The sequence below is a fragment of the Alosa alosa genome, chromosome 18 (genome assembly GCF_017589495.1).
Source record: "Alosa alosa isolate M-15738 ecotype Scorff River chromosome 18, AALO_Geno_1.1, whole genome shotgun sequence".
Lineage (NCBI taxonomy): Eukaryota > Metazoa > Chordata > Actinopteri > Clupeiformes > Clupeidae > Alosa > Alosa alosa.
In genome coordinates this window covers 21,449,652-21,468,718 of record NC_063206.1, presented here as the reverse complement: position 1 = coordinate 21,468,718, position 19,067 = coordinate 21,449,652, and the positions used below count along the sequence as shown (strand labels likewise).

General features: G+C 43.9%; 1 protein-coding gene across 18 annotated transcripts in view; it reads right to left on the bottom strand.

Moving 5' to 3' along the window:
• Positions 1–19,067, bottom strand: part of dst (dystonin) — a 136,352-nt gene that overhangs the window by 107,200 nt on the left and 10,085 nt on the right. For all 18 annotated transcript variants that reach the window (XM_048269229.1, XM_048269234.1, XM_048269231.1 and 15 more), the window contains one exon: positions 4,417–4,478. In XM_048269229.1, the coding sequence (XP_048125186.1) occupies positions 4,417–4,478 (62 nt within the window). The remainder of the gene's footprint in view (positions 1–4,416; positions 4,479–19,067) is intronic.

Here is a 19,067-nt window from a genome sequence, read left to right as displayed (position 1 = left end):
AAACTCATCATTCAATCAGTTGGCACTGTTCGCTTGTACAGCATACATTTCCTGGGACAATATTATTGTTTTGATAAATATGAATTACATCTATTCAAATAAATCTATTAAAAAAGGATTCACTAACAACTAACACTAACACTGAAAATCTTATCCAAAAACAAAACCATATGACCATAATTCCCACTGTGCAATGCAAAGAAAAACCACGGTTACACTTTACTTGAAGGTATCTACATAAGAGTGACATGATACTGTCATAACCCTAACCCTAACTTGTCATGACAAAAACTAAATGATACTTATGTCATTCGGTTTTCGGACAAAAACTGAATGACACGTTTATGACTTGTTTACAATGTTTATGACACATTCATGACAGTGTCATGTCACTCTTATGTAGATACCTTCAAGTAAAGTGTTACCAAAACCACAACTGGTAGGCCTGTCATAACAATTAACCTACTTCAGACAAGAACCACAATTACAGTAAACAAAACCTGCAAATGAATCATCAGACCTAAATTAAAGAGAAACTATGCAGTTTTGGCAATTTCTTCGCTGTTTTCTCACTTTTTGCTTACAGGTTTCTCTGCAGAGCTCCCCCTACAGCTTCAGAGTATATATATTATGACACTCCTCAATCTGTCAGTCTGCAAGAATTTCTGTCTCTGAGGCTGTCGGCCCGCCGGCCCAAAGTTGCAAGGGTGATTTTTCCACTCACGGATGCTAGATGGCCACCATTTACCCACGAAAAAAGTCATATAACCATTTCAATGACTCCAAAGCTGTTCAGTTAAGGTAAGTTAAGCTAAAAAAAACTGCATAGTCCCCTTTAAGGCAACCAGTTATACTACTCCCAACATTCATCTGTCTCCTTAAATGCCAGTAGGAGTCTGAAACAACTGCATTAGTCTACTTTGATGTGGTCAACACCAAGAAGCTGACTGCTAACTACACTAATTACATGGGAGTCCCTAGCAGGAGTCAGAGAAGAGACCTGACACTAAACCATTAGTGGCTCTAAAACGTGAGGAGGAGCATTGGGGACCACAGAAACGCCTCCAAACTTTGCTTTCCTCCTCTGCAAATGTATCGTGACTCCTTAAGCATTTCCTCCCTGTCAAAAACAATGGATAGGCGTCCCTCCCCTTTGGCCTGTTCAAACACAGTCTGATGTTTCAGATATGGCTCTGCCTGTGCTTGTAAAGCCTGCAAGACAGGGCCCTGTCACTAATGTGGAGTAATGAGTTTCTCAGAGCAGAGCAGTTAGTCACTAGCTTTATGCCTATACAGTACATGTATAGTCTCCAACGGCCATGTGAGATAGGGGGTATCATCTTTCCTAATGACTGTTTTAAAGTTTTCTTTACATTAGCCTCCTTCTGTATAGAACTTCTCATTAAACTTTGAGAACTAATGTTGTAGCGGTGTGCAAGATATATATCAATATATACCTTTCAATATCAATACCTTTGCTGCCCACGGCACAACCAGCACCATCACACACACTCAATTAAAAAATGACTCCTATACAGCTAAACATGTACAAGGAGACATCAAATAAGTGTCTTTGCAATGACCTATAGACTCATCACTCAGTGAGGTGATCGCTATACACCATGAGGTCATATTATGTGCACTGGAGGTGCTGACAAAGAGATTAAAAAACTGCTTGTGTAAGCATCTATTTAATGCATTTACTTGAGCATGTTATACACACACACAAAAAAAAACAAAGAAGGCGAAGGCCAGCGGGTGCTCCTGTATTGTATCTTGTTGAGTTAAAACAAGTATTATGCTGCTTATGTCTGCTAATTTTCTTGTAGAGAAAGTTTTTTGATGTGTGTGGTATGGTTTATACAGTATGAGCTACGTCTAGGGGCAGCCGTGGCTTACTGGTTAGTGCTTCGGACTTGTAACGGAGGGTTGCCAGTAGGCACGGCTGAAGTGCCCTTGAGCAAGGCACCTAACCCCTCACTGCTCCCCGAGCGCCGCTGTTGTTGCAGGCAGCTCACTGCGCCGGGATTACTGTGTGATTCACTAATTCACGGATTGGGATAAATGCAGAGACCAAATTTCCCTCACAGGATCAAAAGAGTATATATACTTATATATACATTTTTTTCCCACAATGCCTTTCTGCTCTGTTTACCTTCCACAGAGTGCTCCGTGGGCCATGCAAGTGCACCATCGCCTTAAACCTGTCTCTCTCATTCTATTACCGCACCTCCCAGCTCCTCTCGCTCTCCCTCTCCATCTCGGGTTTTGTGCACTTGGCGAGCCCTGGTGCAGGCTTATCTAACCAACCGTCATCACCCCCATCCCCCAACCTGACACTCTGCAGCCTCGCAGCCAGAGCCCTGTGCAGGCGCTGTGCACTTCCCATTCGCGCCGCTGCCCTGAATACCAGCCTGCTTAAATCACCCCTCTGCCTCAGTGACCTGCTTTTACCCAGACTCCTACCCGCCATAATCCCAGCACCACACAGCTGCGGAGCCGAAATAGACTGCTGCCCAACGACCGGCTGGCCGGGACCCCCCCCCTCTTTCTGGGTCACACAGATACCCCCTCCAAGTCTTTACTCAGCACCTTTGCTTCCCCTGACACTAGCTGGGGTTATGGTGACCCAGACATTAAAGGGGGTGGTATATAGGGTGGGTGAAGGGGAGGGCGGGGGTTGGTACTGAGCGGGTAAAGGGGGGTGATGGTGGGGTTGGTCCAGGGTAGGTGAAGGGGGAGGGGGGGTTGCTTGGTCAGTCATATGACAGCATGGCAGCAGCTTGCATTCAAATGGAAGGAGAGAAATGGAGGAAAGGCAGAGGGGCAGAGGGCCGTTAGGGGCCGTTATCTGAGATCTGGCAGCTAGCAACGTCCCAGTAAATTAAACAGTGAGTTCAGATAGTTAAACAGTGTTTAGGCCGAGTTGCACACGGCAGCTATAACAAAGCTCCCTTGAGGTTTATGCGTGGTTCCTACAGGCTGCAGTGACTTCTTCTGAACTAAGTCGAAATACGGCTAGTTGCGCCAGATAGCCACTTAATTGTTGATACCAAATCTCCTAACACTGTGTCAAAACTAGGATTATGACCCCTTCTGTAAGCTCATTAAACGATAAAAATAAAGGCATGACAAGCTATTCCTTCTAGGTCCTTCAGTCGCTCTGACCCATCCTGCATGCTGATGGCATACTTGATACACAAGTAGCAACATGTTCACACTAATGGGTCGCTGCTGGTATCAGGAATGGCTTATAAAAACACTCTTGCTGAAGATGGGAATCACCCTGAGTAAATACTGGCAGCTTCTGCTCAATATCCATCACAATTGGCCAAGATTAAAGCTGGCAAAGCGTGCATGTCGCTGCCAAATCTGTCAGGAGCTAGTTCATTCCAGCAGTTATATTTTAATTGTCTTGGAAACTGTTGGGGGTAAAAAGCTGCCCGTCATTCCACAGCGGATTTGCGCTGAATGGGATTTGTTGATGGGCTGAGATAAAACAAAAGAGAATTTTAGACTTGTCTGGAGTTAAAAAGTCCCAGCAACTTAGTAAACAGGCCAACATTTCACTGAGTGCCATGAATGACTGAGAAGTGTGACTAGGCATGCAGTTTCTGCTTCTGTTGCTTCTTAAGACAGAGCTCTGCAGTATGACAGCTGTGAGTGTAACTTGTGACTTCACCCAGAGATTAGAGGTGCTGACAGTCCCCCAGCAGAATGGGCTATGCAGCAAAAAAGAATAGCATATAAAAAAGTAATATACAGGGAAACAGCACATTCAAATTAATTAATTAATTAATTAATTAATTAATTAATTAATTAATATTTTCTTTGTGCTGAATAAGCTGGATAGGAGTCAGTAAATGCATTTTGGTATTTTGGCCCTCAGGTCTTTGCATTCAATGGATAGGAAAGCAAAATGGTGGGGTGGTACCTAATCAACAGTGTTTGTGTTTGTGTCTCTAGGAGAATGTCATGCTGACAGACTGAAAACAAAACTGTATCTAGACACTTTTTCCAGCTTGGATTAATATGAATGTGCAAGACTCCCATGGCAACATCTACGTGACACAACACTAAAATACACCATGGTCCTACAGGACTCTCACATCAAGCATAAGTAAATTGAGTGGGTGGTGGTAGTGTAGTGGTTAAGGAGCTAGGCTAAAGTGCAGCCTGAACGTTGTGGGTTCCATTCTCAGCTTCCACCGTTGTACCCTTGAGCAAGGCACTTAACCCCAAGTTGCTCCATTGACAATGTAATCCCTTGCAATATAGCTGACATATGGTATGTAAGTCATTTTGGATACAAAAAAAAGTGTCTGCTAAATGAATAAATGTAAATGTAAATTCTTTATTTAGAGTGGACATCTAAGCAGTAAGCAAAGAAAATGTGAAAAAAGAGATGCAACATACCTTTAATAGATGCTGGTTTATCCATTTAGTAAATGTCTTTTTCTGCACTCTGTCTCTTTCATCTGTAAGATAAGGAGATGTAGACAACGTCAAAACACAAATATACCAAAGCTGAAGCAACAAAGAGTTATTTTTGCTTTGTTTGGATTCCAATTATTCCTTTCTAGCAGTCTTTCAGATGAGGAAGGTAGATTGAGGGGCTTTGAATTAAAGTATATTGTGCTCAAGCACAAAACATGCAAACAAGAAGAGTACTGACACTTGTACTTCTCACTGATTCCAAGGACGACCTGACCTAAGTGATCCTTCTGGTGGTGAAAAATGTTTTGTCTTTCAAAACTTAAGGCCACCTAGCCACCTACAATGCATCAGTGCAGTAAAAATCCACATCAGACAATTTTATGTTTTAACAGGATGAGCCTTTCTATATGAGGCCTCTTAAAATAACACATTTGATGATTTTCTTGCAAGGTGACAATTAGCTGGTATTTCAAGAAGACAAAATGCCACATTTGATGATTTTCTTGCAAGGTGACAATTAGGTGGTATTTTAAGAAGACAAAATGCCACGTTGATGTCAGGGGAAACCTAAACATAACAGATACATCACTATGAAACATGTATTCACAACATGTAGTCTAGTTGAAAAGCTGTCTCAAACACAGTTGGAATTTCACCCTAAAAATCAAAGGTGCTCACTGACAGACTTCAGTAGTGTGCCGCTATATCCAGTTGTGTATTTTGACGTGTACAGGAGGGAAAGGAGATGGTATTTTTAGACTCTTAATTTGAAAAGTCAGAGCATAGCTTCCATTACTCAGAGCTCCTTGCTGTGAGCTGAGCCGAGCTGAGCTGACCACAGTATTTTTTGTTTTCAATAGCCATGGCAACATGCTCAACCGGACCATTCAGACAGTTTCCCGATGATGTTACAAGGACGTACCATGAAAAGCAAACACGTGTATGCTGTTAAGAAATAAGATGAAGATTTAGATGAACAACTATGACCACTACAAATAATAACTATAAACGATCACAAGAAATTAAAAAATAAAACACAATTGTGCAGCAAATGGCACAGTGCGTTCCATGGAACTTTCAAATCTGCTTCAATGTTTTGATTGTTCCCATTTGTCATTATCCTTTTATAGAGCAATTCAAAGCTCATAGTCAGACACAGTCAGCCACTCAATGAATGACAAAAGTGCCCTCTCTGCATTATTTTGGACTTTGGTACCTCAAACACAGTAAAACCCCACTTTCTAAACAATGTTACACAATCAGCTTTGTTCACGGCAGGATTTTCTCAAATCTGTTACAGTAAACACAGTGGGGCAGGATGGCACGGAAAAGAAATAAAATCAACTTTCAAAAAAGTAGTAGCTCTGTTTAATGGTAAGGAGAAAAGAAGAGAAGGCACAGCAGCTGTTGGCAGTGGAGGACAGAGAAGAAGGAAGGAAGCTGAGGAGACCTACTGACCCATGCAGCACATCAGTGACACCAGGTGAGCGCTGCGCTCGCTGCCGCTCCCAAGAAGCAGCAACATGGCCCCCCCTGACAGACGGACTCCACGTGAGAGAGAGAGAGAGAGGATCGGCACCTCACAGTCAGCTAGCGCGTTTGTCAACTCCAGCTGCCTAAACCCACTGAGGGAGTGACTTCAGTGGTACTGTTGGTCAGCCTCTTCTCTCTTGCTCACTCTCTCTCTCTTACTCACTCTCAGCCCTTCACTTTCTCTCTCTTTCTATCTCTCTCTCTCTGTCTTACTGTATTTCCCTTTCCTCCTCCTCTCTCACTCTCTCTTTCACTATCTTTCTGTCTCTCTGCCTTGCCTAAAGGGCAGCAGACACCTCCTAGCTCGTGGATTCAAAACGAGTTCAGTCAGGTTTTCTAAAGACGCACGCTGACTACAAAGCTCCCTCTTATTCTCAGTTCTGTACTGAAGGGCAGCACCACTCCAACCAGTGGGCTGCTGGGACTCGACTGGTGCTGGACATCAGCCTTGGGTAGGTGAGCCCTCAGCAGGAAGCGTCATTGAATGGCTGACCCTATTAAGTCTTCCAAAGGCAATGATTAAACAACTATTGTGATCATAGGGAAACACCTCTACAATGTCTCCTACATTGACCCATGGTAAAGTAATCAAATGATAAAGTGATCAACAGAGTCGTGTGATTAGTCATACCTTTGATCATGTCATTAAAAAAGCAACTGGATGGGGCAGCAGTCAAAAGAGTGCTTTGTATTTTACTACTGTGTCAATACACAGTGCCGATAGTGTGGTATCTATTTCTGAAAGTCATCTGGTTATTTAACGCAATATGATCTTTGTATTCAATATTAAAATCAGGAATGTGACATTAAATCACAAGCTGTGCATCTCAACACTAAGGGTGCAGTAGACGTACACACCTAACTGGTTTGATCAGACTACTGTATGTCTGTATGTCATTATAGCAGTTCACGCTCAGCCTACACACAATGAGAAACATTAGCCTGAACAGAGTTCTTTGTAAACATTGGTTATGGTAATCACATATAAATACAATCACTGTGCTGCCCACCCAACCGGTTTCAGTCTAAGTATAGACTGCCTTTGAATGGCAATGCCAGTTAAGACATCCTAAGAAGCCTGTGCACTTCTAGCATCTCCAGCAGACGTGCTGCACCTGTTAGCATGAAGCATCTTGGCACGATAATGCATAACAACATGCATGCATGTTAGGTCTATCATTCCAGCTGGTGGCGACTCATGCACCAGGTGGAAGCTACACAGATGGGTAGCTCAACGTCACAGCGCAACACAAACATTTGTCAGGGACATTTGCCTAAACACTCGTAGAGGGGGGCCAGCGGTGCTGCATTGCAGTCATTTGTCTCCTTCTAACCTTGTCCCCTTCACGCTCTCCAACGGCTATAACTCTGTGACTGCAGTGAGAGATGACCTCCAGGAAGTGCTCAGTTCACGGCCACATATTGAATAAGTCATGAATATCCTTTGTGAAAAGGGGGAACGTTACTGCAGGCAACCTTGACTGATGCTAAGAGAACATGTTAATCTATTGAGGCTTCAATCAGAGACAAATCCATGGCCTGAATTATCTTGATGCATGGCTGGTAGTGTTACCATCAAACATTTTTTACAACGCTGTCCATATATCTGACATTATGATGAAGACACTAAAGGCAACAAAGTAGGTCAAAAAGGCATTGGGTTCTTGAAAGGTCGAGGGAAGGTTAGCTTTGTAGATGTGCCACACAGTTACTAGTGCTGCATGGAACCTTGATAAATTAAAAACAAAACACTACACGTTTGTATTCATCTATTAATCTAAATTAAATTAAATTAAAATCTGGCAAACAATTTTCCATTCAGCTGTCCGTCTGTTGACAAGGTGAGCTGACAAGGCTCATCATTTTGGGACGGCAGTGGCTCAGGAGGCGGAGTCACCTGTAGGTTGCCAGTTGGAGCCCGGCCCCTCCTGACCCTGTCAAAGTGGGCTTGAGCAAGACACTGAACCCCAAACTGCTCCCGATGTGGTTGGTGCTCTTGCATGGCAAGTTGGTGTATGAATGCTTTGAGTGAATGGGTGAATGTAAGGCATGAAATTGTAAAGCTCTTTGAGTGCTTGGAGGAGTGGAAAAGAGCTACATAAATGCAGTCCATTTATACCATTAAGGAGTACAAGTGCTGAGACAGCCGCCAAATCTGAAACCTAACTGGCCCTGCTCTGTTCAGGTCAGCTCATCAAGCCTACATGGTTGTACATCTACTGTTATAAAACGGATAGTTCCGGTTCTTGATTATGATTGGTTGAATCGTGTTCAATGCCGTTGTATATTTTCCCGATGTAGCATGGCTGAGACCGCATTTCATTCTATATTAATGCGATTAGAATGCATAACGGTTAAAATTGCTGAGCAACAATTCCGATAAGAATCTACTAGCAGTGGAACTATTCTATGGGGACTTTGCGGAAGAATGGACATTTGTAGATTAAATAACTTTTAAATTTCATGATTATTTGTTTATTTTGTATCAATTTTTAATGTCCTATATGTGGTAGCCGTTTTATAATGCTTAAGTGAGACACTCACGTTTGGAATGGGAGCTATGCTCCCAGGTGTCGGAAGTGAAGAGAGTGGTGCCCTCTTGAGGAGTAACCTGGTGAGCACTCAGACCCACAGTGCTCACACACTCAACACGTTTAATAAGCCATGGGTCACAAGAGCTAATAAATGACTATCAGAAGTGTGTACAGAGTAATTCATTAGTCTAGTAAAAGTAAATTAAGTTTTAATGATAAAGAGTGGAGTTCTGCTGACACAGATTTATTAGGGGGAAATGGAAGGTTTGAGGAGAACGGAGTAGAAGATTTCCTTCCACAGTATAAATCATGGAAAATTATTTCATGTGTTAGGCTGAACACAGGAAATAATGGCTTATCTTGGCATGGTCTAAAGGCCACTCTACTTACAAACACATTATGGCCCATAAAAATCAAAGACCCGTACATCATGTGGGATCCAATGCTTATCTAAGGGTTCCTTTACACTCCTGTCTTCTCTGACTTCTGCTTATAAAAATTGTCATAAAAGCTATAAACTTTGAATTGCTGTATGTCATCACCACGCAAGGAGCAAGTGTTTCCTGTTGTTGCTGAAGTGCTCCCATACAGAGCCTACGACTATATACACAGCCTACCTGTGTTCCCTGACACAGCAGAAAAGTGCACACTGAGTATGCTGTGCATGTTGCTTATGGAGACCTGCCTTTTACTTCCCTGCAATTTCATGAAAAAAAGACACAGCTTCATAAAAATGGTCCAAGCCTGAACCACGGTTCTTTCAAATTATAGCTCAGTGTGTGTACTTAGTGATTTTGTTTCTTTGAAACAAGTCAGAATTTTGTCTTAAAATGTACAAAAACGACTAGGCTAAAATATAGCCAATTGAACTTGATGGAACCACAACTTACATACAATTACAATTTACAACTTGTATACACTTTCCATCCACTTACCAACCAAGAGCATTCATTAACATCTCCACAACTAACTACACACCCTCCAGTAGCACTACACTAAAACCAATGGACTGACCATTACAAAATACCAGCACCCTGTTTATTTCCTATTAACAGCTTGGAGTTAACACTGTAACTGCTGAGGGGTCCTGCCTCACTCAGGCCCACTGGGGGAGATATGAGGGTGCTAGTCACCAGTCCTTGACCTATGGCTGTGCTAAGCTGCTGTCTGAATTATCATTGACATGTCTGCACAGATCTCTTGCTTTTGCCAAGGGCCGGAACAAAAGGACAGGCAGGCAGTCTCTCTCTCTCTCACTCTCTCTCTCTCTCTCTCTCTCTCTCTCTCTCTCTCTCTCTCTCTCTCTCTCTCTCTCTCTCTCTCTCACTCTCTCTCGCTTTGCATACAGTATATTCACAACTAGACATAGCCATTTTAGATGCCAAACAGCTTTAGCTGTAGTTCAGCACGCTCGCTGTGTGCTTTATTTTCAAATGACCAAAACTTGTGTGACCAATGCATACAGTATCAAAGGCTTACCCTGGAGAGCCGAGAAACATGATCTAAAGCACTGACTGTAAACAGCTCAGTTAAGATGATTTGCTTGACCACCAAATGCCCTTAGTTAAGAGTGGCACATTCAAAGGTTATTCCCATGTACAGATTGTATATATGTTTTGATGAAACACGAGTTCAGCTTTTCCTTTTTGTTTGAAAGGAAAAACCACTGCTTTCAGCCACGTTAATTCCAAACAGAGATTACTGAAGCTGGTATAAGGGCTACTCAGGTGACTCAGGACTACTGTGTGTGTGTGTGTGTGTGTGTGTGTGTGTGTACAAAAACAGCACTTTAAGGGGAAAGAATGCTATCAGTAAACAGCAATGGCACCGCTACAAGCACACCCCATGATTCTGCGACCTGTTATAGCCTGTGTCCGAACAGAGACTATTGCGTCACCATCATCATCAGATGGCAAGCACTACAGTGGGGTGTGTTCCTAGTGCCTCCTCGTGAATGTGAAAAAATGTGCTCATGGAGCAAATACAGAGATCCATGCTGCCTATAGGCGACGGCGTGCCTCAAAACAGCACGGCCTATCCCTGTCTCTGTGACTCCACCATGAAGGGTCTGCTGACTCATTCTGCAAATACCGGATATGAATTAACCAAATGAACTGCGAAGAGCCAGATAAACGTACAGTATTCCCCAACTGAGCTTACACAAGCGCAGATAAAGACCTCGGTAGCCTGGCCAGCATCTGACAGTCAGGCTGAATCCAGCACTACAGGAGATGTAAGGGAAATATTTGTTGACTTGTGTTGGTCTAGTGCAGTGTTTCTCAAACTTTTTCAGATGAAGGACCACTTAACCAATAAAAAAGAAACGCACGGACCACCTAGCTAAAAAAAAATGGACCTACTTCAACAGTATATTAGCCTACACAATAGGCCTACTCACTAAACCACCTTGCTTATTGTCTTAGCACTTTGCTTATTGTGTCAGAGGATTCATATCATTTTAATTGGCATATCTTACATAGACAGCGTTGCAGAACTGTTTGGATTTAAATACAAGTTGGTTTAATATTGCAAACAATTCATCTATATTATATTTTACCACGTCTGCTTGTGGACCACTTGGGATAGCTTGCGGACCACACTTTAAGAAACACTGGTCTAGTGCCTCCGGATTAATATGTAACTCTATGGAAAGAAAAGTTTCTTTAAGCATTGCACATTAATGGCGATATTTCCTTCCCTCAACGGAGAACAGCTGAGGAGTAAAATAACTAACTCGGGGGTAGCATGATCATTGAGGACAGTATGACTTTTCCAGATGAGACAGTGACATAGACCATGGGTCAGTAGTTGTGTCCCCATTGACTGTAGGTCACTGTACATCACTGTGTAAAAATAGCAAGCGGAGAAAGATCAACATGTGTCCCTTACAGAGACACCAGGCTTATCTGATTATCGGTCTACTGTGAGAATCAGACAAAATGTTCAGAGTGATGATCTCTCCGAATACATCTCTCCATTCCCTCATAATAACACTACGTAGCAGGTCTACAGCAGGAGAAAAGACCACAAGGCCCAACATTAAAAAAAAACATATGGTTTCAAACAAATGAACGATGAAACAAAATCAAATCCACAGTAACGGGGCAGGTTACACACCAGTGCTTTTCTAAGACAGGTAGAAAGACATTATTTCACGCAGGCATTATTATCCGTTAACTTAGTGTGGGAAAAGCAAGCAAAGCCTGGTTTATGTCTAACGCCGGCCCCAACGCTCCTGCTCTACTTTCTGACCTTTCTGCCCAGCACGGGGAAGTGGGTAAATGCCAGCCGAGCGTTTCCTATGCACTCAGCCTGGCATGCTCTCAAGCTCGGCGCCCAGGCCTGGCATCCACTAACACGCGGCCTCGCCCCGAACATAAATCAGTCTCACTCTCCGCAGTGCTGCAGACAACCCCCAGACAAGAACCGCAGCAGGTACGGGCCGCATCGGGGACAGACCCAGTCAGGCCCCGTTCACATATACAGCGATTCACTCATCACCTTAAAAGTTAAAATTATTTCAACTTTGTTGGGTCGCCAGTGGTTATTTCACCTGTACTCACTAAATTACATTAACATTACAGAGTCTCTTGTAGCTAGTGTAAATAGGGTTTCAGTTCTCCGATCTGGACCGTCGCCAGTTTCTCCCCAGGGTAACATAGGTACTGTATGTATGTGTCGATGATCAGTCATCTCCCCTCAAGAGCAGGCAAAGCCGGTATGAGCTCACAGCCGTCAGACGTGTTGTCAGAAAGGGAGTACTCTCATAGCTTGATGATGAAAACGCTGTCGCAATACTGGGAGTGATTCACAAACAAGCGCTTTGTTGTTTAGGGGTAAGTGTGAGCTGACGTGTTACGCACACCGGACATGCTATCAGTCACCTGCGTGAGGGGAAGAAAAACCTGAATTTGAAAATAAGGTGGAGGGGACCAGCACATAAAAAGAGAGACACAGAGGGGAAAACAAAACACTTGAGGTGACATTCCTGCCGTTCTTCCTGTCTGAGGCAGCCATTTTTTCTCCTTAGGGAAGGGCAGGATCTGAAATATGTGCCCACAACAGTCACAGAGCCTGGAGCATGGACTTCAAAGGAGCATAAACAGATACCCCTGCTTTTAGCCTGCAGGTTCAATCCTAACCTACTGGCATAATGGTCTGGTGTGTGTGTGTGTGTGTGTGTGTGTGTGTGTGTGTGTGTGTTTGTTTGTCTGTCTCTGTCTGTGTGTGTGTGTGTGTTTCTGAGTGTGTGTGTGTGTGTGTGTGTGTGTGTGTGTGTGTGTGTGTGTGTGTGTGTCTGTGTGTGTGTGTGTGTCTGTGTGTGTGTGTTCTCAACTATGAGTAAAAAATTACTTTAGCTGTGGCATCCCTTCAGACTCTTTACAGACGAAAGGCAGAATCTGGAATAGATTTCTCCACTTAAGCAAAGTCCTTTTAGGCAAGTCCCTCCACTCGGCGGCCATATAGCAACGCTTTTTGGGCACTCGTCGGGCATCCTATTCAGCAGAAATGCGCGTGCGCAAGGCTTCACGACATCAATCTTGCTCCAGCGGCGAGTTCACAACACATGATTGGGAAGATGTCTTCACAACACAACATATGATTGGCTCAATGTATTCACATCACACCACATGATTGGCTCAATGTATTCACATGTCGATGTTTTGCCGAGGAACGGGTGGGATATGTGTACGGCCATATTGGCGTTACAAACTAACCCCATGCATTTCTATGGAGGATTTTTTGAGTGTTGTGTCTCCTCATTAGAAAGCCTCTGACTTACTCTAATGGCACTAATGCAAAACAAGTATCACACTAAACAAATACGTTCATCATTGGCCTATTCAGCACATTGCATTCCAGACATTGTGAAGAAAACAGAAGAGCCTTATATGAGAGCTCAGCTAAAATCAATACAGACAAACAGATTTTTACAAATACAAACGGAGCCATCCAAGCAAGCCAGTGAAGCCACTGTCACTGAAAAAATGTCAGGAGGGTCTGGAGAGGCGCTGGCTAATGTAACGAGTGTTTGGTGGGTCGTCCCCTAACACCCACCTGCGTAAGGTCAGCAGCAGCTGCCAGGGTTACCGGGGTGACCGCCGCCACATGCCTGCGCAGGCACAGGGTAATCAGAGCCACGGCAGCGGACAGTCAGAAAGCCCCTCTCAACCCCATCCCCAACCCCGTCCACACACAAACACACACACACACACACACACATACAGTCAGCTGCTCAAGAGCACACAGTCCTTATCAGGACGGACATCTGACTGGGAAGGACAGAGCTACTGGGCCTCAGAGTCTTAAAGGTGCATGCCTACCTACCAAAAAGGTTGACTGGAGTGTTCTAGTGCTATGCTAGGCTGTGTAATACCTTATTATATGGCTCTTCACAATGTAAGTAGAATGCTCCATTGACTTGAATGGGATTTCCCAAAGTTCTACCAGTCATTATTTTCGTCTAAGGACCTCTACATAATGACCGCTGTCAATGGCAACAGATTTTCATTCAAAAGTGAAGGCAGACGATTGATCAGCAAATCAATCGCCTGTGTTGCGAACTATTTGTTTCTCAGCAAAAGCCACAACGAAACGGTAACAAATAAATGTAAAGAGACATATCGTGGAGTTTGTTTTTTTCATTTTGGCAAGTAGCCGTATAATAAGCGGGATAATGTATAGAAAGCCGCTGGCGTGTCGGGGTCCGGTTCGCCCTGTCGGGACTTATTTTCCCAATAATGACCGGCGCTCTATACATTATCCCTTACTAATTAGGTCAGGTACTACATCAAACTAGCTGCACTTAGAAAGAATACAACACGTCACACCACTGTGTGATTACAATTTGAAGATCCAGCCTGTGGTCAACACTACTGTGCTGCTCTACTTTACTTGTCCTTTTAAGAGTGGGGCCAGCAGCATGCAGAGTGGACCCTGATGGGTATTGATTTGAAGTTAGTCATTTTTAAGTAAACCATTACTGTTCAGCCACTTAGGATTATAAATGTGCACAGCTGTGTGGAGGGGGGTTGACCCACACCGCCTGTTCTCTTGGCACAGTGCAGAGGTTTTAGTCATAGAGAAAGCGCCAGATAGACTGGCATCTGCCATCACAAGGGGACTCTGACCGGTCCATGGAGCCCTGAACTAAGGAATGTGTCCATTAAATTAGTGCTCATCCCTAGGTTTCCCATCATTTTTTATGCCATGGATTGAGCCACATGGTCTGATGAACCGCAACCTACACAAGGTTGCTGATTCTTATCATATAAAAACAAGAAAGTATGTGCATTATCTCATAGCTAGCGCCTTATCTTATCTGACTTGAAAATAAATATACAAGGGCCTTGGTGTGACAGCATCCGTAGTACTTTCCAATAAAACCTGTTTTGTTATATCTGGATAAAAGCCTGCAAAGTTCACACAACCATGCCAAAGACACGTCTGTGCAACGCTAACTCACTGAAGGTTTCTCTGAACGGTTATCTTAACAGCAGGTTTGCTTTGGCTAACAGTGAGAGATAAGCTACCACGTCGCTTAGAAAAATGATGAAAGCTTCCAGCATCCAGCTGACAGTGTCACTTACACCTTACTACCAAGGAGCCTCATCTCAAAAATGTGTTTTGGAAGTTAATAAACAAACATAGGGTAGTATGTATAGATATAGAATTACACCTAATATAAACATTCTAGAAAGCGAATATATGAGGCCTTAATTGTTAATACTACCCTTTATAATGTATTATGTACATGTATTCTCTCTCTTTCTCTCTTGCTCTCTCTCTCTCTCTCTATATATATATATATATATATATATATATATATATATATACACATAATACACTGTTGTCAGAGGAATGGGACTGTGACTGTAATTGCAGACTCAGTTACTAGTTTAATTTGGTCACTGGCTGACTTTATCCCATATCTACAGTGAAACACTGAATAAGTGGTTTCGATTGGGTAACTGGGACCATCATTTCCCAACCGCTATCTCCTCATCCCCCCAGGACCCTGAAGGAAACAGGATCAAATCAATACAATGCAGCTGAGCAGGGCGTGTTTCCCACAATTCTTTGCATCTTTTCGGTGGTGGTGGTGTTTCTGTGGGGTAGGAGGGAAAGCAACCATTTGATTGAACCAATGACTGCCTAGCATTTTGCTAGAGGAGGAGGGCTTGTGAGTCACTGCATGACCTCATGTAATCTGGACCGGGAAGACAGACAGCTCAGGGAACGGACGACCCGCACACTTGGCCTGAGTCACCATGACAACTCCCTAATACATGAGCTCATTGGTGGCCCCCCCTCGGCCCACTCCCCTTTCCACTGGACACACAGCGCGTCTGTAGCACTGAATGATGCATAGAATCAGATTAGTAACACTTTCTTTCTTTATCCTCTATCTGCATATCTCTCTATCAATCCCCCCATGCCTCTTTCACTTCCTTTCTCTCTCTCTCTCTCTCTCCCTCTCTATCTCTCTCCCTTTCTCTCTCTTCTCCCCCTACCCCTGCCTGTCTCTACTCCTCTCTACCACATGCACATATTTCCAAAAAGATACAACAGGCTTTTTTTGCGATACAATAGCCGTTGTTTCCGTGGACACAGAGTATCACTAAGAGGGAGAAGGCCATCTGGGGCTACCATGATCCAACACATTCCTTTCATATTGCAGCTGTTTTCCGTGCATCACAAACAGCTGAGGCGTGCTGCAGGAGTTCCATACCAAACCAAGTGAATGCTCTCAAACCAGGTCTGACTGTTCACTGAGTAACAGAGCCTTTGTTCCCGCACTCAGGGGTTTCCCGTTAACGGCCATATCCTTTAGAAGGTGCTTGGAGTGTGAATTCAGCTTACCATACATAGTCTTGACAGCATGTGAGCTTACGGCTGACCCCACAAATAATCAATGCATCTGTGCAATCCCACTCATCCTACTCTGTGCTACGCATTGCATAGCTCCAGTTCCGAGATCCACATGCCACAACTACCCGGCACAGATTCACTAACTCTGCTATTAAAAAATTTTTACTAAAAAGCTGTGGACAAAATCATTCTCCTGGTAACACAGAGAAAGGAAAATATACTGTACAGTATCATGAGATGAGGAAAAGTCCAAAGTGCTCAGGAATTTCTCAGGTCTTTGGTGTATGGAATATAAGTATAAGTATATATACTTTTTTGATCCCGTGAGGGAAATTTGGTCTCTGCATTTAACCCAATCGGTGAATTAGTGAAACACACAGTAATCCCACAGTGCACAGTAAGCACACAGTGAACACACAGTGAGGTGAAGCACACACTAATCCCGGCACAGTGAGCTACCTGCTACAACGGCGACGCTCGGGGAGCAGTGAGGGGTTAGGTGCCTTGCTCAAGGGCACTTCAGCCGTGGCCAACTGGTCGGGGCTCAAACCGGCAACCCTCCGGTTACAAGTCCAGAGTGCTAACCAGTGGGCCACGGCTGCCCACATAAGATGTCGCGGGCGATTGGCGACGCGATGACCAGAGGGCGGGCGTCGCGTAAAACAACGCGAGACCGCGGAAACGGCCGTCGGATTCGAACCGGCGACGCAATTCTTAAAGTGCTATATAGCACAGCGCTGCCTTTTCTATGTGTGCCACGGAGACACGGATACAAGCGTCATTTGAAAAAGGAGGAAATCCAAGGCACTCTTCGTATCCAAAAATGTATAAAAAGCCTTTATTTTACATGGCTTTGTCACATTTAAAAAACATAAACTGGGCAGAGACCCATGCGTAGCGGCACAGATAGCCATCTTCAGGGTGATGTAAAATAAAGTCTTTTTATACATTTTATACTCTGGTGTATTTGAACAAACTCTCCTCACAGCACCCCAAGACTGTGTTTAACAACTATGGGGGCCAGCTGAGGTCACACTACCAAACAGCAAGTCATTAAACAGTCACTGTAACTGAACTTGCAATGTGAAGCTTGAACTCCTTCTGTCATCTAGTTGCAGAGACTAAAGGTCAACAGCTGATTACATTACAAATGTTTCCAGGTGGATCACCTTGTTTCTTGGTTCTTATTGTATGGGTTTGTTAATTACATGCATATAACTAAACTCTTTACTTTGGTATATAGATGGTTCAACTGAATTTAAACCAAAAAATGACCAGCAATGTGGCCAGGAAAGACATACAGTAACATTTGAGTTCATATAAATGTCAATTAAGCAGGGACTGGGGGGTGGCGGCTTCATGATGAATACCAGCACAGCAGTGCGACGATCAGATTAGATTACTTTGACATGACTACACATTAAAATCCCCACCACCACCATGCATCAAGGCAGCAGCTCTGTAAAGCAATTAAACCAATCCCTTAAATCGACCTTTTGGAACAGTGAGAGGTCACTCAAGGTTTTAAAGCCAGCTGCTGCCACTATTGAGCTGATCTGCTAAAGGGTTGCCTCTCTCCGTCCACTCTGCGTGTCCAAACAGGACAGTGCAGTCAGTGTTGTTATGTCTCTCTGCGGCCAGTCACCTCCAGTTTGGCCCGCACTTCCACAACAGAGCCAGAAAAGCATGTAGGGCAGGGATTTATTAGACCAGAGCCCTGAACAAGCACTGGGTTCAGGTTTCCAGTGGGTGTGCCACACACACACACACACACACACACACACACACACACACACACACACACACATGGTTAAAGCAGCCTCCCCTCCTCTGACACTGCCCCAAATGGCCCCTGCCTCTCGTTTCATCCTTGTCCCCTGTCGGCCCGGGTGGTCGGCTGACGAATAGAGACCCCCTACCCTCAGCAAGCGGAGCAACTCGCACACAAAAACGTGGCACACAGACAAAGTCTCCAGCGGCTCAGGGGGGGATCTAGCGCATTGGGGCCACAAAGCGCCTTTTGTACAGTAGCAGACAGATAGCGCGGCGTGAGGGCGCTTGGGCACTGTGTGCGGCCAGCCATTTCAGTGTGACGCAAGGACTGCGTGGAGAGAGGACAGGGAGAGGAGGAGAAGGAGAGGAGGAGGAGGAGGAAGAGGAGGAGGGAGAGGACGGGCGGGGCTCGGGGGAGGAAGAGCACAAAGACGGTGACTGTGCAAAAATGACTGCTGCTCTATTCTCCTTTGATAAGCAGAAAATACAGTATTGCATATGGTACTGTCTGGGATCTATATAACATATCTATATAACATATTATAACATATGTCAATATGATTTTCTTGGTAATAATTATTATTGGCAAGTTATGGTTAATGTTTTTTTAATGGTTTTTTTTTTTTTCATTTTCCATGATGTTTTGTATATTCCACATTCTGAGCATTCTGTTGCATTTTATTAGAACCTACTCTGTCACTGACATGATCTAATCAAAGATCCTTGATTACTAGCTCCGCTTTAACCCTCTCTGATCTAATGTCATTCAAAATTCTACTAGGGCATTTTTAACATTGCACATTAACATATGTCCCAGACAGGCTAGGCATGTGAGCAAGAGAATCAACAGATAACACAAACGAAAATAAAGCCCAAAATAAAACTGTCCTGAAAAATCACCCGTGTGGGCAGGGAGGA